General features: G+C 43.7%; 1 protein-coding gene across 1 annotated transcript in view; it reads right to left on the bottom strand.

Moving 5' to 3' along the window:
* LOC308328649 (receptor-type tyrosine-protein phosphatase gamma-like) overlaps positions 1-24,206 on the bottom strand; it is a 385,093-nt gene extending 360,887 nt beyond the window's left edge. Inside the window, 1 exon segment of the mRNA XM_080782637.1 lies at positions 23,713-24,206. Coding sequence (XP_080638763.1) covers positions 23,713-23,800 — 88 coding nt within the window. The 5' untranslated portion in view covers positions 23,801-24,206.
* Positions 24,207-24,419: the final 213 nt, after the last annotated feature.

Raw genomic sequence — 24,419 nt, 5'->3', positions numbered from 1 at the left:
GTCGCAATAGGTTTTTCAAACTGGTGAGAATACTTTAGTAGAACTGTAGAATTGCCCTAAAAGATTCAAAAAATGAAGTAGAATTGCCCTAAAAGATTAAAAAGATCCATGAGCTATCTGTCTTTTGTCTTTTGTGCAGTAGCCTACATTACATCTGTACACATGAATGAGTCTCTTTGAGCATTACATTAAAAAGCAGCTTCTGTGTCAGGTCTTATCATGTCAGCAGCACTGCAAAGATCAAATCTATATAATATTTTAATATCACACAGCATCCTGCATGCGATATGATCCCCTGCTGAATATTGTAATGGCCTGCTCGTGTGTCCCCCCCGGACAAGCTGTGGCACGATTCCAGATAATGCACAGTTCTGCTACCAGGAGACTGAGGAACACATGCAGATGCACGTCACAGTTCTGCTACCAGGAGACTGAGGAACACATGCAGATACATGTCACAGTTCTGCTACCAGGAGACTGAGGAACACATGCAGATGCACGTCACAGTTCTGCTACCAGGAGACTGAGGAACACATGCAGATACATGTCACAGTTCTGCTGCCAGGCTACTGAGGAACACATGCAGATGCACGTCACAGTTCTGCTACCAGGAGACTGAGGAACACATGCAGATACATGTCACAGTTCTGCTACCAGGAGACTGAGGAACACATGCAGATGCACGTCACAGTTCTGCTACCAGGAGACTGAGGAACACATGCAGATGCATGTCACAGTTCTGCTACCAGGAGACTGAGGAACACATGCAGATACATGTCACAGTTCTGCTACCAGGATACTGAGGAACACATGCAGATGCACGTCACAGTTCTGCTACCAGGAGACTGAGGAACACATGCAGATACATGTCACAGTTCTGCTACCAGGAGACTGAGGAACACATGCAGATGCACGTCACAGTTCTGCTACCAGGAGACTGAGGAACACATGCAGATGCACGTCACAGTTCTGCTACCAGGAGACTGAGGAACACATGCAGATACATGTCACAGTTCTGCTACCAGGAGACTGAGGAACACATGCAGATACATGTCACAGTTCTGCTACCAGGCTACTGAGGAACACATGCAGATACATGTCACAGTTCTGCTACCAGGAGACTGAGGAACACATGCAGATACATGTCACAGTTCTGCTACCAGGAGACTGAGGAACACATGCAGATGCATGTCACAGTTCTGATACCAGGCTACTGAGGAACACATGCAGATTGCATGTCACAGGATCATATTAACGTCTATTTTTGCATTTCTGTCCATTTTACAATGGGTTTTGAGAATAGCTGGATTTTCCATACATTTGACCACCAACACAGAATAATAATAATTTGTGTTACTGTTAAGTAAATTCATAAAATGACAAATTGACTTGCAAACACTATGCCTTTGTACTGTACGTTCCCAATGTAACACTTCTGACAAAATGTGATGTACTGTTACTGTAGGATTGTGGATTCAAAAAAAATAATCAGTTCAGGCAGGGTTCTAGAACCAATTATTATCAGTAATATTAAACTCAATGAAGCATTTTTTATAAAATTAAATAAAAATGTTTTGTGCAATTGTTTGACTGTCTATTGAGGTACAGTATGTTCAAGTACTACAGTCAAAACATTGCAATTCTGCTTACACTCACACACACACACACACACACACACACACACACACACACACACACACACACACACACACACACACACACACACACACACACACACACACACACACACACACACACACACACACACACACACACACACACACACACACACACACACACACACACGCCAATCTACAAGCTCACAATGTGCCGCACTGCAATTATGTGCTGTGAGCCTGCAGTGTAGAAGACTGCCCAAACACGGTGCACGGACCATGTTTAAATCATGTATTACAAAGAGAAAGAAGGGAGTAAGCAGCATGAACTCTAAACAGCAACATGGTCGTACGATTTGTCACACACGTTACCGCAGTGAAATTTGTTCTCCGCATTTGACCCGCATCTCTTGGAGCGGTGAGCCGCAGCCAAGGAGCGGTGAGCCGCAGCCGTGCCGCGCTCGGGAATCATTTGATTCGTTAATTTGACCCCCCCCCCAAGCAGGGTGGCATTGGGTCCCGTTTTTAGTCGTTGGTATGACCCAAGGCCACTGTCTGGTAAATGGTTTTGTACTTCTCAATTTGTTCAATGCATTAATCTTCATGCAGAAATATTACGGAGACTTTCATAGTTTAATGTAGTTACGTAGGCCTACAGTTTGAACTCTGCCAGACTAAAGCCGTTTCCTTCATAAAGTAAAAGGTTCACCAGGACAGGCCCAGGTTAAATTCTTGAACCTCAATGTCAAAAACCTTTCATAATTTACAATTGTGGCATTTAGCAGACATTCTTATCCGAAGCAACACACAGTGCAAGGTGGTCAATTAATAAATGTCCGACAACTAAGTGGTCAAGGAATTTTAAGTGCTAGACTAACTAAGAAAACAAAACTAAAATGTGTGTTTATTTAAACACATTAAAGGCATGGGTCTATGTTCACTCTATAATTCACTGTGTATAGCACCTATCAAATTAGTTGATAAGCAAGAGGAAATGGACATTTTTCCATTTCCTCAGACTTTTCAACAGACTTTTAATTTATTTTACACTTTGGTGGTAGAGTGTCAGGAAAGAAAGAGTGTTCTTACAATAGTTAGTGAAACACCGGTCATGAATCTCATGATAATGAGAGATTATAACCCACATAAGTAAACATTAGACCTTTGTCTATGTGGCTATACCACAGCTTACCAAACAGTGGGTCAGGACCCATGTGTGGGTCACAGACCAATTTTTATGGGTCACGATAATTTTGTAAAAAATAATTTCAAAAGATTTTAAGGTTTAAACCTAAATAAATACAAGTTAAAAAAATCTATTAATTTCATAAATAATAAAAATACGTTTTTAGAAGTTGTGAAAAGATCTACAAGCTCACAACGCTGCACAAAGTGACACGTTGTTGTGAGCACTCTGACGGTGCCATTTTCACTAGTTTGAGTCCCAGTAAACGTCTAATTTCCCTTTTGGGTCTCGAGCTAAAGGTTTTGGGAACCACTGGGTTACATTATAGACTGGGTTACAGTGTCCAGTGTGGGCTACACTGTATTGGCCTAATTATTAATGCTTGGTTATGTGACAGTGTCACGCAGGGGAAAATAGCACATCTACAAGCAGAACACGGTCTGTAGAGCATGTAGATCTGCTATTTACTGCTTGTAGATCTGCTATTTGTGGGGCATGAAATGAATGTGCAACCAAGCGTGAGTCAGGCTAGCAAGGGGCTGCAGAGACACCCGTTCTTATCTATAAAAAAAAAGAAGAGAAAAAAAGAGAAAAGAAAAACAATATCTCACGAGGATACATGCTTGTTCCTCAGCCTGATGGCATATGGATAATCATCTCTGGTCATGCCTTGTTCCAGGACAGTGACTTATATCCCATTCTGAACGGGGACCCTTTTGGTGTTAGTATCATGTTATGCTTTAGCTATTGAAAAGTAGCAGATCTACAAGCTCATAGCGCGCCACCGAGTGGCGCGCTACGAGCTTGTAGGTCTGCTATTTTTGAAAAATCGAAGAACGACAGACATTTATAGAATCTGATCTCAGGTCAGAATGGGTTAATCAGACCAGTGTGTGTCCAGTGGAAACCTCGTATGAATCTGATCTCAGGTCAGAATGGGATATCTGGTCCCATGGTGACACCATATCATCACTGTCACGTGGAAGCCTTGGCGCGTTCACGCCTTATCCCTAACCTCATTTACATACTGTATATCTGATGGTGTTATGCTATGTGTACTGTATGTAGTAGATATATATCTCGATCTTTGCTTTGACATTATTAATGTTTGATGTTCTCTCCCTCCCCCCACCCCCCCATTCTTCTTATCCCTTTCTGGGAAATCAACAAAAATGACAAAAACAAAGGGAAGGAAAAAAAACCTGTTCCAAAGGATTTAATGGAGTTATGAGATTTAGTATACAAGCTTCTAATACCTTTCATTGGTTAACCAGTTTCCACACGGCGGCCCTATTTCGGGCATGCCATTATACGTGACTACAGGGACGTTTTAGACACACAGCATTTCGGATGGCTCTATAGGAAATGTGATTTGAAGCCCCATGTTCCACACGCATGCATATACCCCTCTCTCTCTCTCTCTCTCTCTCTCTCTCTCTCTCTCTCTCTCCCCTATTACTCCAACAATTATCACTCTGCACCTTGGAACAATGACATTCTCTGCTCCCCCTCTCGGTGTGCTAGATAAAGAGATGGGGTGGACCGTGGAGGAGAGGTTTAACTCATTCTGACCTGAGATCAGATTCATACGAGGTTTCCACTAGACACACACTGGTCTGACTAACCCATTCTGACCTGAGATCAGATTCTAAAAATGTCAGTCGTTCTTCGATTTTTCAAAAAATAGCAGACCTACAAGCTCGTAGCGCGCCACTCGGTGGCGCGCTATGAGTTTGTGGATCTGCTATTTTTCAATAGCTAAAGCATAACATAGTGCTAACACTGAAATGGGTTCCCGTTCAGAATGGGTTAAAGTGGAAGGTGGGGGTGTAATAATTTGACAGACCTTTTCATTACCGTCTCGTTGCGGTCTTGGTCTTGAAGAGTGGTATATATATATACTGTATATAAGATCCTCAAGCAATAGAGTGCAACCTGCCGTGACAATTTCCTTGTGCAGAGTAAAGTATTAATTTGACTGCCGTGGTGTGAAACATTAGGCAGACCAGAGATTAATCAATGTTGACGTATTAATGTCAATGGGAGATGCAGACACAACAAGAATTATACGTAGCACATTCATCTCAAAGACTCACAACTCCCCGCCAAAAGCAAAAGATCTTCTGGGCCTAACACACATACAAATACTTAGAATTTCATGTCAAGATTTGACGTGAAATTCTAAGTATTTGTATGTGTGTTAGGGCCATGAATAAAATGGATTGGCGCACAGAGTGGTCGCTCTAAGCATTTGAGGGCAGTGACGCAATGTTTGATATTAAAGCTTGCACGCCATCATATACAACAAAACATCTAACATTGTGTATTGTTCAAATAATCCAGAACAAACTGTGTCTCAGCCCATCGAGCAAAATGTCATCAGCAAATGTCAAGTTTATAAAAATACAATAAAGTGGTGGGGTTATTGTACTGAGCCGTGTACTGGTAGTACAGTGAGATCCCAAGGCAATAAACCCATGATTTGGTCTCTCACTGCTGCAAAGTTCAAAGTCTTGTATTATCATTTGGCTGCCAGCGCAACTGGAAGTGGAAACATGATGAGATTGTGTTACTACTAGCCATCTGCCGTGTGTGTAGCCTAAAACACTCTACCGACAACCCACAAGACTTGGGACACTGTGTGTGTGTGTGTGTGTGTGTGTGTGTGTGTGTGTGTGTGTGTGTGTGTGTGCGTGCGTCCGTCCGTTAATGGATGAACATATCCTCACATATCTACATCCTGAGCAGTGGACTGGACATATCAACTCACAGATATAGGTTACATATACGTATCAAAACAAGGTGGAATCAAAGCACAGCATATATTCTATTATGACAAACGAATGAGAAAAGTACAGGTGGTGTTAAAGAAGTACAGTATATGACTCAGATAGCATTAAGATATACCCAAACTAGATGAGATGACATGAGACACACATCCCTCGCGGAAATTACAGTTACGCAGAGTTTGATTTGCAACTCCTATAATAGTTTTGGTGGAAAATGGCTTAGCGCATGCGTGCGTGCGCTTGTGTGCGTGTGGCTCGTGTGTGTGCGTGTGTGTGTGTGTGTGTGTGTGTGTGACTGTGTGTGTGTGTCCTAATTTTAGCTAATGGGCCCAGGGATTGATGCCGTTGCTTGCTGGCCCACATGCTGCTCCCTAGTTGAATGGTAATTAGATTTGTCTGTCGGGTGGCTCACCTGACGTCTGTCAACATCCAGTCACCATGGCAATGCTCACATAGACATTTCCTTAGAGGATGTTTTTCCCTTTTCATTGCTCAATGGGCACGGCAGAAGTAAAAGAACAGCATGCTGATCCCCGGCTAGCTGAACGGTAATTACATTTAGATTTTTCATCGCTCACCTGACGTGTGCGTGTGTCAACATCTTGTCACCACGGCGATGATGCTCATTGACATCGCCGCGAGAGGAGATTTGTTCATTGGGTCAATGGCCAGGGCTTAAAGCTAAACAGCATGCTTAAGAAAGTAGGCATTTCTGCCTGACTTTTATATAGGTATCTAGGTATCGGAAATTGCACTAGGCAGATCTGTATGAAAAAATGGCCAGGACCTAATAATCTAAATGAATGTAGTACTATAGCCAAAAATATAGCCATATTTATTTTCAATCATGTTATACTTTCAGAAAGGCCAGGTTATATATAGTGGAAATAGCCAGTCTACAAGCTTACAAAGCGTCACATCGAGGCACTTTGTGATCTTCTAGACCTGCTTATTTCCACTATTTTTTGTAAAATTGCGATTACGGTATCTAAAATAATTAGAATAAATAAAATAAATGTTTCAACTTCAGGTTAATAAAAAAATAAGTGTGTGTGTGTGGGGGGGGGGGGGGTCTACAAATCATATATGGTCTGTTTGTGTGACCCTCTTGGTGGTTAAATCAAATACTTTTCACATTAAAATGGTTCACGTGAGACGAGAGGTTTTCAAGGTTGGTTTGCTTTTGTAGTCCGATGTACAAAACAGGCAATTGGAGAAGACATCTTGTCTGATAGCATTTATCATCTGCAGTTCACACACACCATACTGCAGTTTCCAATTAGGATAGCGTCTGTCAAGACCAATATACAAAGCCTTCTTCACTCCATAGCCGTTGCCCTCTTGAAGTCAAGGTATAGTACAGTCAATGATTAGTCTACATTTGTTGTTGCTGATTATACGGTCCAGGTTTACTGTCTGTTACACCACACGAGATGGTGAGGGGTGAGAGCAAATAACTCCATGCCAGCAGGTGGCAGCATAGTAATCCATGCAGTAATGCAAACACACAGCATATTCATGCTACACCTGTAACATCTGTGAGTGCTTCTGGATGGCTCGCCCCATAGACACCAGGACTGCATGTAATAATGCAAAAAGTAGGCCTAAATGAGCAGGATTGGGGACAGTCTGTCCAAAGAGGTGCCAGAACAGCCAATGCAATCCTTAGATTGACTGAAAATGGGGCCTTGAATGTTTGGAAATAAAGATTGTGGTGTCAAATTATTAACAGTGTGTTTAAAGCAGAAGCTAAAATGGCACAGATATGTCTGGAATGTCTCTACAAGAAAGGCTCGAATTACACTCACTTTCTAAAAGCTCAATATAAACATATCTAGCTAGAATTAAGAGTTTTTTTCTCTCCCCCCCCCCCCCCCCCCATCTCTGTCCATCAACGTCTGTATTTTATTCTGGAGAGTCATGAGCTAATAATACAACTAGATTTCGGCCTTTCACTCATTTCATTAACAAGATGCCCAAGTATGCAGAAAAAGACAAAACGGGAATACATTTTTTGCTTGCTTCACATGAATGCTTAATGCCTGTTGTGTGAGAGCAAACCCAAACCGCTCCAACAGATCATTCTGCTTCCAAACATTGTTCATTACTATACTACAGACACTGGAGACTATAGAGGGGGAGTTGCTGGACTGAAAGCACAATGCATTCGTTTGGCGTGGCAGATGGAGCTTCATCCACTTTGACAAAACACATTACCTGCGATGTGCATATCAATGTTGGCCTCATAAGGCAGGCTTCCTTCCGTCTGTTGACATCATTAGGGCCTAAACATGTGGTGCCAGCAACCATATCCCAGATAGCAGGGGAAAGAATATAATGGCAGCTTTAAAAAAAAAAAAGCCTAATGTTTGCTGTGTTGCAGCAGGTCAAAATAATGATTCCAATGTGCTATTATCACTAAGAAAAGCATCGGCTGGGCCAAAGTGCCTGGAGGTATTACGGGGCACCAGATTTTGTTGCGTGGTTTTGCTAAAAAAAATATATATACCTCTGATTGCTGGAATGATATCCTAAAGTATTTATACAAGCTTAGTTCAGTTCTTTTTTTAACATAAAACTCTACTTGACTTCTTTACACCAATTTCACCATTATTAACTCATTCCCAATCCCTGCCAATGACGCAATTTGATGCAAGTTGTGTTTTTAGTTATTACACTAGATGCCACTCTTTGGTAACCCTAAACGACGGACCATAATAAAGGACCGCATGGACTGTTTGACAAACTTAAAAAAGAAAAGAAATCCCACACAGCGATCGACTCACCCGTGGCTCTGACATGGGTGGCCGGTTAAGACACATGCGTGGCCGGTTAAGACACATGCGTGGCCGGTTAAGACACATGCGTGGCCGGTTAAGACTCGCCCGTGGCTTCAGCGTGCAGTTAAGATTAAGTTAGGGTTTGGGGCAGGACGTCCGACCAAAGCATTATGCACCCCGGAGTAGGCCAGAAGAATTAGAGTCAGAAGCTCAAACTCTATTTCACATGCTTCAGAATGAAAACATGGTCCTCTCGATCAATGATTCATATAGTTGGTTAATATTGCACTTTCTACCAAAAGTCAAAACCACCCCCAAAAGATTGTGTCATGTATAAACAGTTCAAATTGGACTCATTCATAACCCGGAACCAGCGGAATCCATTACGAAGGCATATGGGGCACACATGTACAACTGCTTTCTTCCTGTGGTCTTTTCTCTGCGTATAGCACCTAGAAACTACTTCTGGAGCGTCAGGCTTGGCTGGGTTCCATTCGATTTCCCCAGTGGGTCATCCATCGGCCTGGGGACGTGGTGAGCCGAAGCGCCCAGCCCCGAGGTGATTAACGGAAGAAAGATGGCTGCAGCTCACAAGCGTAAATCCAAAGGGGTTTCAGGTGGAACACGGTCGCTTGTCTAACCAATGAGAAATGGAAGAGCGGCCCTTTGCCCAATCCCTGCATTGAAAATCTCTCTCCCGACTCACTCGCCCTTTATGCTTGTTCTAGTGCTTTACAGAAAACACATCAGGGACAATCTCAAAACCATGGGGAGGATCAGACAACCGGGACAAAAGCAGATGAGGAGATAAAGACGGAAAGAGGAATGCACAACAAGCAGGGAATGAGATTTAAAAAGAGGGGAAAATTAAGAGAGCGGGACACACAGAAGGTCACTCAGATCAGTCTGGCGTAAAGTCTAGTAGAGAGGTAAAAAAAAAGGAGAGAGGCAACGCGAGTGGCCGAGGGAAAGTGTTGAGAGCATGCATAGGACTAGGAGAGACGAAGAGGAAGAGTTGAAACCCGTGTGCACCCCATGGGTGATATTAGTGAGCCCCATCTGTTGAACATCTGGTGTGAAGAACCGAGCACCTTCAGCGGTCTCTGCTCAGGAATTCTTAAATTTAGCAGCGGGCCCACTGGCAGAGGGCAAGACGACCCACTCTCCTCCCGAGATGGATGGGGAACGCAGGCAGACGGACACACTGCCAATTCATCATCCTTCTAATAAGTTCTACATCAAAAAAGGTGGAAGAGCGAGCGGCGATGTGGAGACACAGTATGTCGACTGACCAGAAAAAGCTCCATGCAATTGGTTGTTGGCTGTATCCGAGCCTGAAAAAAGTGATAATATATTTACCAAATATATTTGGCAGATAGATGTTCATCTCGCAATACCACACACTTTAGACGGGAGTTCAATAATTAAGTGTAATCTAATTTGTAATTTGAATAATCACCGAATCACAATCATTTTAACCACTTCATCTTATACGTTGGCTATTCAATTGGAAAATGTATGAAAGCTGAAAGGTTTTGAATATATATATATATATATATATATATATATATATATATATATATATATATGGGACAAAAAAGGGACTCCTGCACATCCAAAAAGACCCGTAGGTCTAGTCTAGTTAGCAGGCATAGACATCAAAAATGAGAAAAACCTTCCAAGGAAGGGACTGCACACTCCAGGGAACAGAGACGGACAACTTTACTGCATCAAACTTATTTATTAGCACGACGTGTTTCGCCGTGAGCTTCGTCAGGTTTTTCTCATTTTTGATATATATATATATATATATATATATATATATACTAGAATTTCGCCCGGCTTCGCCGGGCTCATCCCAGTGTCGTTGCAGCGCAATATGGGAAGAAGGAATTTTCAGGAGTTGACAGAGTCCACTTCATGTTTCAGCTGTGTTTTTAAACTCAGTAGTGTGCCCTGCACACAGCGCACACTCGCAATTGCAGGTGGAGGGCGACGCGACACACACACACACACACACACACACACACACACACACACACACACACAGAGAGCGATGTGTGGATAAATCAGAGATTTGGGAAATGTGTTCTGAATGGGCCAGAATATATGTGTGTAGGCTGCAACAATGATTTCATAAAGTGTAGTTTAGTTTAGAACGGGCAACTAATGTAGTGATACACACACACACACACACACACACACACACACACACACACACACACACACACACAGAGCGATGTGTGGATAAATGACTGAGATTTGGGAAATGCGCACGCAAGCACATAATGCACGGCGTTACAGGATTATATAGGTCACGTGACACACACGGCTTCCACATTTACTGTGACCGCAAGTTAGAGACGTGTGTGGCTATAATGACGCACAGCTGTTATGTAATCGCGCATCTATAAATTCTAAGCGTGTGTGTGTGTGTGTGTGTGTGTGTGTGTGTGTGTGTGTGTGTGTGTGTGTGTGTGTGTGTGTGTGTATATATACATTCCGTCGGTAATTCCCTGTAGGCTTCACCAGCGGCGGAGCTACCGGGGGGGTAGGGGGGGTGGTCACACCCCGGGCCGGACCTCCTGGGGGCCCGGGCTGTCAGATGATCGATGGACGATTTTTTACACAGTCACTCACGACTGATAAAACCAGCGGGCCCCCGCGAGTCCCGCATAGGCTCCCGCAAGTAACTAACTAACTCCTCTTGCTTCTGAAGAAGTCGCCGGTCGCTTTCTTCTTTTTCTTTTTTTCTCTGATGTAAAGAGAAGTTTGTGGCAGCGCGAGCTGCGCGACCCATGCTGCTGCGGCCCGTGCACTCACTCAGCACATCGCTATTTGGTTTTTTTCTGCTGCTGCAGTTTAGAATTAACCAGATACAGAGGTTATATAGCCTATAATAGCCTACACTTTAACAAAATGTCATGTCTGTCTGATGAGAATGTACTGCGCTGGCGAGAGAGAGTCGCTGTAAGCTGTCCAGCCAGGGCTACAAAAGTGGCATCACCTGTCACTCATTAGTAGGCTAATCACTCTGTGTGAGGATTTATAGGAGTGCATATGTGTGGACTTCCTTTTCTCCACAACGGACTGTTTTGATTCTAAACCCCTTGTTGCTTTTCCCTGTGTGCGATCACTCAGCAATAAGGTGAAACAGAACACAAAGATGAGTAGTAGCCTATTTTTTTTTTTAGCACGCAGCACCTCTCTCTCTCGACGTCTCTCTCTCTCTCTCTCTGTCTCTCTCTCGTGTGTGTGCACTGCTGCGCAATGTCACAGACACAGACGCGATCAATAATATATAGCAGAAATAATAGGCAAAATATAACACTTTCCCTCTCTATCTGTGACTGTGATCAGCTCGTCACACACATAACTCCTCTCTCGTTCATGCACGCCTGCTCAAATTAGCAGCAAGTGTTAGCGTAAATGGTTTTTTTCCCCGTTGGGGGGGGGGGGGGTTCGGTGAGGCCCGGTCGTGCTGTCTCACCCCCCGGTCCGGCCCAATGTTGTTCCGCCACTGGGCTTGACGTGAATAATGTTGTGTGCGCGCGTGCGGAGAAATAGTTATTTAATGAATCGCATGTTGGTGTGTGTGTGTGTGTGTGTGTGTGTGTGTGTGTGGGGGGGGGGGGGCAGTTGGCTGTGTGGCGAAAATAGGCAAAGTGATCGGTGTAAGGGTGATATGTTGGCACAATCCGATTAATGACAATGAACAATGTTGATGTAACTAAGGGAATCGTCGAGTCATTTATTTTGTAAATAAAGAGATTTAGATGGAATAAGCGAAATAGCGATCGTATAATTTCTCCTGTTCCTTCTGTGTCTCATCAATGTCCTGCGCGAGATCAGATTCTGTGCTGCGCGAGATGACATTGTCAAGCTAGTGTGGGGGCGGGGCTGGTAAGAGACGGCAGTGTTGCCAGGTTTGCGAATTGTAAGCGAGTTGTAGTGTGTGCAAGTAGCCTGGTTAAAAGGCCTTGTTTCTGCCGCTGTTGGGGCAACAGAACATGTCGACCAGTTTCTGTCAACCGCTTTTGGCCCCGTGACCAACTTGACAAATGTTAAATTAGATATATATATATATATTATTATTTTTATTTTTTTTATCTCTTCTGGGGGCCCCTGGCACAGAATATTTTTTAGATGGGGGGGTCCATTTCCATATTCCATTTGTACACTCCGAAAATACATAGGATTTTCCTGTGTACGTTAATCAATCAATTAATCTATTCTTTTTTGTGAAGAGTGTGGCCAAACCTTTTTTTTATACCAAAAATACCTCAATCTGATCTACAAGCTCACAACGCATAACACTGTGAGCTTATCAGATTGGCTATTTTTTGTGTGCGTGTGCTTTTGCCCATTGTACATCAAAGTATAAATTAGGGCATAATGTGATTAGACTCATCCATACGCTTGTTTCATGTTGATACATGAAAAACTAAAAACAATTATCAAAATAGCAATCAGTAGAACAATCGCTGAGAAAATAATTGATAGTTGCTGCACTAAACGGAGCAGTGCACAGACCCTATGGGCCTCGGCCCGTTCTGTTACGGAGCACACTGACAATTGTGCCACCTCAGCCGATTCATTTCACTCCACACACCCTGTTCACTTTACATTGTGCTCCTCAAGCAGACCTCTCTTCTCCCATCTCTGTTTCCAACTTCAAAAGCTGTCTGACCTCCCCGGGGAATATCGGCTGAGGAATTTTTACGGAATTATTAATGAAACGAATGAACCTCATCGATCGCTTGAGGGATAAAGTGGACCTCGGACCGCTCAGAAGAGAGAGAGAGAGGCAAGCTGGGTTTGTCTCAAATGTATTCTTCCCCGTTCTGACCGACAAGCAGATGACAACGAGACTTGACCCCACGAGACCTACAGTACCTGACAACGATGGTGTTGATGTTAATAGCTGTGTTTTTAATTGCTGTGTTTTTAACTTGGGCACAGGGAAAAGATTGACTGGATTTATGAGAATTATCTAGAGCTAGTCGGTATCTCAAGGCACACCTGTATTCATAGTATAAAATAGCAGATCTACAAGCTCACCACGCATTACATTGTGACGTGTTTTGCAAGATTGTGCTATTAATCAGTATTTGCGAGGGAGAAAAGTGTGCCTATAATGAGATGGCCAAAACAGGTTGACAACAGGTTCTTATAGGGTACACTGGGTACAGAATTTGCTTTTGTACTGGAAAATGAGTGTGCACAAAGTAGTACATTAATATGCATTTAATTCATTAATTAAGTAATTAAGTAAGTAAGTATTTCAATTGAATGCGTGTTGTCACAAAAATCCCAAGGCACACCTGAATTTGTGTCTTATGGTGATCCACTGATCTAGAATCGAACAGTGAGACGGGCAAACAACTGCTTTACTAAGTCAACGTGAGAGCCGGGCTAGGGAGACAGTAGATGAAGAGACAAACAACTTAAGTAACATGGACATAAAATAGTGAGCCGAGGAGATGAAGCACACAATGCATATAAGAGCTTAAGCAAAACAGACGTAAGACAGAGAGAGGGCGTGAGAGATGAAGAAATACGAGAGGGCAGTGCAGTTTAAACTGGCTCCCCCGTAGAAGTAAGACAAATTGGGCTATACGGAGTCGACTCGGAAGCCCGGAGTCCCCATCCCTCTGAGGAGGAAACCAGCAGTCTTCCAAGCATTAAAGTGGAAAAAACAATGCCACTGCAAGAATTTAATGAGGAAGGCTCGGCAATGTTCTCTCTGCTCTCTCTCAGCCCCACACGCCGAGCCTGTGACACAACAATTCTTGGCATGTGGTGATTTTCTATTTCTCTCGCTCGTTATTCAGTGGCTTTATTTTGGCTGACTTCACTAGCGGAGTGAATGGAGTGGATATTCAGGACTGTAACCAGTGGGCGCCCCCGTGCTCACCCCTGCCTCGGCCCTAATTCATTACGGCTGTGAAAGTGCCATGCCACTTCTCAGAGACTGCAGCACTCCACTCCCTTAGAAACTCGTGACCAGATTACACACTTTATCCAGCTCTTTGCACATGCTTAAAACCGATGGCTTAACGCTTGTGGACACACCGACGCGAGCTCCTATGCCAGTGAGGGGGAAACTATTTGATTCATTATAGGGAGGGACACACACACACACACACACACACACACACACACACACAAAGATCGAACAACGTAGATATTGGCTCTGCAGGACAAGTTTGTTCATCTGCCTATTTAAGAATGACATTGATGTCCAGTAACAAACCTAGCATAGGGTATATACTCAAGAGGAAAAATGAAACAAAAACTACTCGTTGTCTATCGTTGAGGGCATTGAATTATTGCTTTGTCCATGATGGCCTCATTTGATCATAGGGTTATCACATTTGTTATACATATAGACAACATAATGATTAGTCACTTTAACTGTTGAGAACAGTTTTGTCAAGAATGCTGGCAGTAGGCATTAGCCGATGCCAATAAACCCCCCCCCCCCCCCCCCCTAGATCAACATCCATCCATCCTCGTTTGACCGACGCAACTGTGCAGGCTTTAAAAACGGCCACAACACAAAACGGAGCAGAGAAGAAAAATAGGGATGTGGGGGAAGGGGGGGAGAAAAAAAAAGGTTTGTAGTCCTTTTGCAAATATTTGATTGAAGTACAATTCATGGGCAGCCAGAAGATTGGAGTGCAAGGCACTGACGAAAGAAAAAGAAAGAAAAAAAAAACATGTTCAAAGTAGAAGAAAAACAATCATAGGAAGGTGGGAGAGCTTGCAGCCAAGGGGGTCTGTAAAGGAGGGGCGATGGATGGATAGATGCTGATGGATGAACTTTAGCACTTTCCCACCCCAGGTCTGATTGAGTGGTTAAACACAGCCAGTGAATTAATGCCGGGTAATACTCCAGAGTAAGCACATTGAATGAAAACCTTGGCTGAGGTATTCGTAAGTGAAAACAATGTCGGCCTTCTTCACCGAAAATGTGAAGGAGTCATTCCCTATTATACAAAACAAATATCTTTACCCCTTTTTTCAGTCTCTGTGTCCTAAGTTTATTATTTCCACCAGGCTGTGTTCGAGGTTTACCACTGAACTAATCAGCGTCAAACCTTTCACAAACACTGCCAGTGGGCCATGGAATACGCTCCACCCCAAATCTTTTAAAGCTGCTTTTTTGTTTTGGTATTCCGACAGCCAGCAATGGAAAGAAATGCTCCCCCGCCATTGGTCGACCAATGACAAAGTTTCTTTGACTGCAGATTATGTCACATATAATACGTTTTGGGAGCGTTTTACTCATTGCTAGCTGACTGAATTAAAAAATAAAAAGATCATAAAAAAGTTGACATATTAATGCTTATACCGTAGCTACTTTAAATCAGCCTCATGGTGATGCTATACCAGGCAATCCTTACATTTTGCCCTGTAACTGTATGTCACACAATCAAATTGACTAACTGCCATCTGAAGTTTCTGGGAGGAACTTATTTTACAATCAATGCCAAAACAGTTTGCAGAGCTAAAAGCGATTACCTTTACACACCCATAGGGTGCACCCCAATGCTACAAATGTCACTATTGTTTGTTGCAGAACCATCTCCCCCACCACCAAAGTAGCTCTATTTCTCGCCAGATTGGTGTCGAGTAGGGCAACTAATAGTAGGCTATAGCGTCTTAAGCTCATTTGCAGAAATTCCCAGGATGGGAACCACTTTTGGTGTATTACCCCTTCTGGACTGGAACCCGGCCCTTTTGGGGTTCTTGTTGCCATGTACAGTATAGCAATATAACATATTTGAACATTTTCAGAAAACTTAGGTCAGTATTCAGAAGGCGTTTTTAGAATTGGCCATCGTCCTACATGGGTTGAGGAATTCCTGGGATAAAACTTCTACGACACAGACACAGACAACCCTTAAACATAATGCCTCCAGCCTCCAAGGCTGTCAGCAATTGGAACTGGAAGGTATGAAAATCACACACTTCACACAAAAAGGCACTGGAAGAGTAAAATCTTCTCTCAACTTTTTTCAAAAGAGTAAAAGGTATACCTCTTCCACTCCACACTGTCAATGGAGCTGAATGATGGAAGTCAGGTGAAGTGTTTTTCACCATTCAAAATGAGAAAGTGTTCTGGGGAAATGTCATACCCTTCTCAATGGGCTGTCACGGCTCTGAGGTGATACGGCCACCTACTGTTTTTCCCAAAAGAATACAAAAGTGCCTCAAACTCCTCACAACTGTAAAAGGCCAAGTGCCAGTGGCCAATAGCACTGCCACCACCAAACTACTGTCAGTGTTAAACAACTCTATTCAGGAAGATCACTTCGACTTGTGCTTTTGAATTCTACCAAATGGGTCCTGACAGTGTCAGAATTGTCTATGCCGAGATGTCCGGAGCATGATCTCCTGTGCCTAATAACTATGTCCCTTCTTCTCCCCGTCTCAACACCTTCTCTCCTTCCAGCATTTGTTTTGTGTCACCATCAGTTAAGCTCTATTGCAGCCGGCTGTCTGTCAGTCAGTAGCCCGCTTGCCAAACACCACTGCTGCACTCCCCTGACACCACCACTGACTGTGATGGAAATTAATCCATATCTATAAAAAACAATATCTGTTTTTATTTAATGATAATGGAAATTACTTAAAAAGAAAAGGCCAGTAAATATGTAGAAGAATATAATAATTTACGTTACTTATAAGCAGAGTAAGTAGTACGTACAATGTGGCTCTTTGCATTACTTAGACCTGCAGACTTGTTAACATCTGGCTAAAAACAAGGAAAACAGGATGTGTTATTAGGTCGTGGCCATTGGCAAGTCGCTACTCGCTACCACAACACTCAAGATAGAGGTGCAATATATGGCCATTAGCCAGCTAGCAACAATTGCCACTTTCTCTCTTTATCTGACAACAAGCTCATCTTTAGCCAAAAGGAGTCTAGCAACAATAGACCTTGCGGTAAGCCCCACCTGCTCACGCACCTGCCCTGATACCGTTGCTAAGCAGGACAAACAACCCCTACTATCAGCGATCCTCCACTGAGAACCGTGTTATGTCAGCGTTTTTCCGAAGAGGAACAGAATATGGATATAAACAACATCCATACTATAATAACGCCATGGTGAAACGTTGCTGTTGGGCGTCCTGCAACAGTGCTTCATAGGCACCCAGAACGTTTGGGGCATTTTCTATTTATTCCTTTTCCCGTGGGTGCGCACATGCACATGTCAATGTTTACAATATGGAGGTGGAGGAGGCAGCAGTGGCGTCACTCATTCACCCTTCCTGCTACTAAATCATACTATTAACGTCAACTTTTACTAAACAATGGTTAAGTATCTTTCTCTGGAAATACAAACGGAACACCATGGCCGCCTTGTCCTGCATTGGGCATTGATAGTAGTGGCATGCAATGATGATGATAATAATCCTATTACTGCTGCAATGCACCTGCTTTGAAGGAAGAAAGAAAAAACTTCCATGACCATATCAAAAAATGTTTTTAGAACATTTTTCTAATCACATATCCTTCACCTGAAAGAATGGTACTGGGACAAATTGGAGTCACTTACCAGAGTCAATTTCAAGTAAGATATCCAAATATGGCTTTTAAGTAGGCTACTGCAGGTTGGCAGTCTGGAAGCCAGGAACAATACATTTCACACGGCCTAATTTACCGGTTATTTCATGCTAATTCAAGTTGTTGATTGTCAGCCAGTAGCAGCATTGCAGAGTTGCAGACACATTTTCCTTAATGTGTGAACTGTGAACTCAATGATGGCTCCAATTTTGCCACAATGAATCAACCACAATTCTATAAAATCTTGTTACTTGGCAGCTCAACAATGATTGGTCAGTCCGTCTGAATCAACAGAGAAACAGTGTGAAAGTGTGGAAGTGACTAGATTTGTTTGTTTGTTTGTTTTTTTAGTTCAATGTTTGTTTTAAAAACACCATTGACAAATGACAATGAAGGGAAATGTCCCAACACAAACATTAAATGCCATTAACAATAAAGATAATTTAATGTTTGTTTTGACACAGTTTGTTTTCCATCACCATTACATCACCTAATCAACATGAGTTTCAAGCCCGGTTCCCAGTTCGAACCCAGGCTCCCCCAGAGTTAGGGCCGATTCATACTCCTATTTTACCGCTGTTTCGGCGCTGTAGTGCCTAAATGATTTCGGCTCGTCAGAAATTTTCAGTAGCATCGAAGAGCCGACTTTAGGACGGTACCCGCCCCACCGAACCTCACATGACGTCACATTGTAGGCTCTACAGAGCCGAACAGACTTTTATTCGGCTCTAAAATTGGAGTATGAATCGGCCCTTAGTCTCGAAGTGTTCTTGAGCAAGACTCTGAACCCGAAATTGCTCACGATGAGCAGGTTGGTGCCTTGCATGGTTTCCACCGCCATCGGTGTATGAATGTGTGCGTGAATGGGTGAATGTAATGCACAATCTGAATCTATGTAAAGCGCCTTGGATAAAGGCGCTATATAAATGCACCATTTAACATTCACCATTTGTATAACTAATGAAATATGCCCATAGATATCGGACCATCTTTTATTTACTTTTACTTCATGAAAGCCAAAAGGATGACTAATAAATTACCACTGGTGTTAGCTCTTTTTAAGTGAGACTATGCGCGATTGTGTCATTCGTGTAATTGCATCCATATGCGGTTGGAGGGACAGGGATAGGGTAGCAACAGTGTAACAGAAAATATGCGTCAAGCCGTCAACATAACATACACTGTATACTGCATGTACTGTACTGTATGGCCGAAGCTGAGAATAAAATAGACAATGACATATATTTGGGGGCCGGTATGGGAGGACTGGATAATAAAAAAAAAGGGTGAAGAGGATGGGATTCTATCTCAAAAGCAGGGCTATAGCAGGGCCGACTAGGCTGAAATTGAAGACGCAGCGTCCAGAAAATTATGGGAAACTCCCAGCCTTTTCCAGTCCAAATAATCTGGCAGGGACTTGATTAAAACAATGAACTGGAACAATGGTGAGCGAGAGAGAGAGAAGAGAGCGGGGGAGGGGGGGGGGGGGGGGGAGAAAAGAAAAAGGGGGGGGGGGGGGGGGGGATTGCCTGCCATTAAATGTGGGAGCAACGGGCCAGGAGAGAGAGAGGCGAGGCGAGCTCTGAATCTTCCCACCATACAGAGAACTACCCAGCAGCAGCAGTGGCGGTAGCCTGCAGAGCTCATGAGGCACAAACAAGTGATGAGGAGCAGATTAAAAAACGAAACCCGGCACGCTCAGCTGAGCAAAAAAATGCTGAACAAAAAAAAAGAAAATAGCATGATCCTCCTGCAGCCCTTCTTCTTCTTCTGGTTTAGCTATCATTAGTTTGGCTTGCGTTTAATATCATCATTACACGATGTAATCATGATCAAACGTATTTATCTAGTTTACTTTCCCTTTGTGCTTCAAACAGATTAATTTCGTACTAGAATCAATAACACACTGGTGGTAGGAAGATTTTTTTCTTTTTTTTTCCTCTGGCTTAACTCTATCTTTTCCTTTCTAAAAGAGAACAAATAATCACCAGGCAAGCGCTTATAAACGCTAGCACAGACACACCCTAGCACACACACACACACGCACGCACGCACACACACACACACACACCAAACCTGATATCTTTTAATCAATCTATTAGCGGGAGCGCGAATGGCGATGACAGGCCCTCTGACTGATAAAGTGACCTGGCTGACATGTGAGTGTTTCTGGCCACTGCCGAGGCCAGATAATAGCCGGTGCGCACCGAGATGATGATGGTGATAATGTTGGCACTGAGGGCCAAGAAGCACATCCAATCCCTCCCTAAATGTCAACCTTCTGCTATCGCTGCGACGGAAGACTTAGAGGGGAGCTCTGAGACATGGGAGCCCCGCTTAGAATGGATAACAGACAGACTGTCTTATTCGTTCCAGCTCGGGAAACAAGGGGACAGACCTGTGGGCACACACAGTGGACACACGCAGCCAAGGAAAGAGGGTTAAATGGGGGATGGTCGGTGGCCCGGGAAAGGGGCGAGGACTCGGAGGAAAATGAAAACATGTGCCAGAGACAGTTACTTGTCACGAGATTACAGCAATGTGTTATTGTATTTGTTAGGGGTTTTTTTTCCTTCTTCATCTGAACCGTTCACCAGAAGTGACAGACAGAGTCTGTTCCCTTTTCACAACAGAAAGTGACAGATTTGAAGGCCAAGCATCTCTTTCTTGTGTCCGTCTCCTCTCCCACTCTCTCTCTCTCTCTCTCATCTCTCGTTTCCTGGATGTTTGGATAACCCAGGGGCTGAGGTGAGAGTGTGGTGACAAGGCATGACACGATGTGCCTCTCTGCCCCCTGTCAGCTCTCAGGCTTCCCGCACTCTCGCAGTGATATATTTACGACTCACAGCTCTCCACAGAACAGATGTTTTTTGCGTGTTGCCCTCACATGTTGCACGGTCAGCAAAACCAGCATTTGTGTGGGAGACCGCAGGGCACGGCGGGCACAGCCAAGCCCTTTTTGTGAAGGCACAAAAATGCACTGTCTAGAGTCTATATTATGCTTGCTTCCATTTCATTTGACGCAATGTTTTACCAAAACACTGCTTCATGCCACCACTGCCCGGGGACAATTTTACATTATGGGTGGAAGGTATTCTCTCGCTCAGCAGACCACCATGTATCGCACGTTACATTACCTATGTAACCCATATCACTTCATGTCCTCAGCACTCTCCACAAACTATGGTCTCGTTTAAACGAAGAATCACAACGAATCTTTAACAAAACAAAGGGACAAGCCCATCAGAACAATTAGACGTGTAATTTGTCAAATAGCAACTACTGCCTATAGACAGGCGATGTCGGATATAGGTTTCTCTGCCTCCACACTTCCAAGTAACACAGCTTAAGATGTCTATTAATAGTAAGGCGTATACAGTAAGTTTGATCAAGAACAAATGGCTTCAATCATGAGCGCCTGCAGTTGATGATATACACGCATTTTCCAATTCCCCACACATGATTTGCTCACCTTCGGCACGTTGGGCTTTGCTGAACGCTGGCATTCACCAGTTAATTTAACGCTGCGAATGGAACCAAATGGAACCGCAAAGGGTCCATTCTCAGAGTTACACATGCATATAAATTAACACTCAGGACGGGATTGCACTGTGTATAGCTATACTCCCGCAGGGTGTGAGAGAGGGAGAGAGAGGGAGAGAGAGAGAGGGAGAGAGAGGGGGGGATTATCAATGCGTGTCCCAGTCCTTGGGGCGTGTATTTGCCCTTCTATGACAATGCCTACTTCCCCAGACATTGGTCATTCCTCTGAAAGCGAACCCGTCCCACTGTGCTGTGCTGGGCTGTGCTGTCACCGGCCGCCGGGCTGAGCAGAGCCTGAGCATCCATCCATCAATCCGTTTATCCCCCCCACCCACCCCCCACCACCACCCTCACTCCGTCAGCCGTTTCTCTCTGCATTTCTCTCAGCTCTGCCTCATTCCCTCGAGTAGATTTCTCTCTAGATCTGTGATCTGATGGAATGTTAGATTAAACATAATTTAAAAGACATTATAGAGCCTCCATCATAAAAAATAAAACTGAACAGCCCTAATCTAACAAGAGGGCATATTTTAAGGATTGATAAGTTGAGGGGGGAGTGAAAAGTAAAAAGAGTAATAGAAAATAAATAGACTACTAAATATAGCAGCAATAGTTACAGAGATAATATGGATACTTTTTTCTCTCTCCCATCCCTCTCATATAAACTGATATACACAGGGACGTCATATTCTATTCGCAGTTGCATGACATCTCCTGGCAATCATGATCATTTAATAATTGCTATAATTTAACCAAGTGGAGATGGCCGCTATTTATTATTAGCCTACAATATTATAAAATATAGGCTAATATGACGACCGATGTGACAATGTGCCATTTAGAGCTACTCGGCTATGCAGAGCATGAAATCAATTAAACGTATTGTTAAGACGGCAAACTGTTTGGAATTCTGGCTGGTTGTCCTGTGCTGGACTTCCTTGAACGGGGCTGTCAAGTGATCTGAGAGACGTTTCTGGACCTTGCTGTCATCCTGTCAAATTCCAAAGCTGAAGAAATCTTGCCTGCCACTTTGGTCAAGGTCAACATTTCTCATTTTCTTCGACGTGGTAGACTACTAGATGGGGGGAAACGCATCTCAGGCAAATTGTGGTCTAAAAAAATATATAAATATTGGACCGCAGCCTTTTTGCTACGACGATTGCTGCTCTTATAGAGCCAATTATTTCACTGGTGCAGTCGTCATCGTGTTATAATTTGGCAAAGTCAGACTCCGCGAACATTTTGCTTGTGCGCGACCTGCACCTTATGAAAGACTGAATAGCCAGTGATTATTAGGCTAGTCTACCATCCAAATGTAGTTTTGTGTAGGCAACAAATTGGCATTCTATAAGCCTATACTGCCATACGATGCTTAATATGCTTAATGTATACACGCCATGTCGTCGCTTAAAGAAAGCAGATCATGGAAGCACTGTACATTATTTTCGGTAAGTGACACCTTCGTAACCTGGTACTAAGTATACATCGGCCTTTATGTCCAGTTGAACTACGCTCTGGACTACGTTCAACGGCATACGTTGTGCATATAAAGTAGTAGGCTACAAATGTAATTCTGTAGGCTACTTCCAACGGGGATGCGGTGCACAGCCGTGGACACACAACCACATCGCTCTTGTCTGCATGCGCTCACATAACGGCGCAGATAAATAAGAGTATATGGATACAACATGATCGGCTACTTTGCCCATCTCTAACTGTATACGCACTGGCATTGAGCATTGTAGGTCTATAGTAATTACATCCTAACCAGTCTAGTATGTATGGTGGCTACACAATAAAGGGTTAAATAGCTGAGGTGGAATTGGAGAAGCAAAGGGGGACGGAGTTTCAGCACCTAAAGAGGCACGGGCGGTATAAAACCATTGGAGTTCTGCCCCCCGAAAAAGAAAGAAAAGATCTGCAAAGAGCGAATGTGTCTTTTATCTACAAACAGCTTTTTTTAACACAAAACCAGCACAGATTGACTGCTCTCATTTAGATTCCCCCCGGCGGCAGATTTCAGCAGACATAGACGCGCATGAAGTCAAACGGCGTGAAATAGCCTCATCTAACTGTCTATGTAGCCGAACTGACTTGGCTCTGAAAGCCTAGAATAACTGAATTAGACCAACAGCAAATCTGACACCAGCCATTAAACTTGGAGACATAATTAGGCTCAAACGACGTGCGAGTTGTAGGGAAAAATCAAACATTAACTTACCGGGGTGACACTCGGCCCAAAAAAGCACGAAGGCAGACAAAATCAGAGAGAAAATCCACCAGCAACACGACTGCAGTAGCCTCCACATTATAATATACACATCAATTGCAACAAGGGCAACTGTTGAGTTATCCTTGCGATAAAACAAGCGGCAGCCGCCTGCGTAAAAAGAGGCAGCACCAGACGCAGCGTCTGAGACCGACAATGTGTGGAGTTGTTCAGTCTTTCGTCGTCAAAATGTCCCACCGGCTGGCAGCTCCTTGACGGACCCGAACACAAACATAACAATCATCGACGGATGATTACTAAACATGCATATAATATATTCAGTTCGTTTAGCGAGGGGTGGTTTAGATTTAGCAGGAGCGGGGCAGACTAGCGGCTCCACGCTGCTGCAGCGACTGTTGCAGCGGCTCTTGGGCAAACAGAGGAGGGATAGTTGTTGTATTTGCACTGGAAGCTTTCCATTCCTCCATCCAGGAAGTCCAAGTCTGGCAGAGACTTTCAAACAGTCTGGAGTGAAAAGCAGAGAGGATGGAGAGAGAGAGAGAGCGAGCGAGCGAGCACGCGCGTGCGTACGTACGTACGTGCGCGAAGGAGAGAGAGAGAGCGAGAGGGAGAGAGAAAGGGAGAGCTCTCATTCCTCCGGATCCTAGTGCCAGTTGAGAGAAGGTACTGTAGTGTAAAATATTGTTAATCTAATTTAA

This window comes from Protomyctophum bolini, assembly GCF_963924005.1.
Source record: "Protomyctophum bolini genome assembly, chromosome: 2".
NCBI classification, from domain to species: Eukaryota; Metazoa; Chordata; class Actinopteri; order Myctophiformes; family Myctophidae; genus Protomyctophum; species Protomyctophum bolini.
The sequence above is the reverse complement of the archived record's forward strand: the minus strand, read 5'-3'. Positions and strand labels throughout refer to the sequence as shown.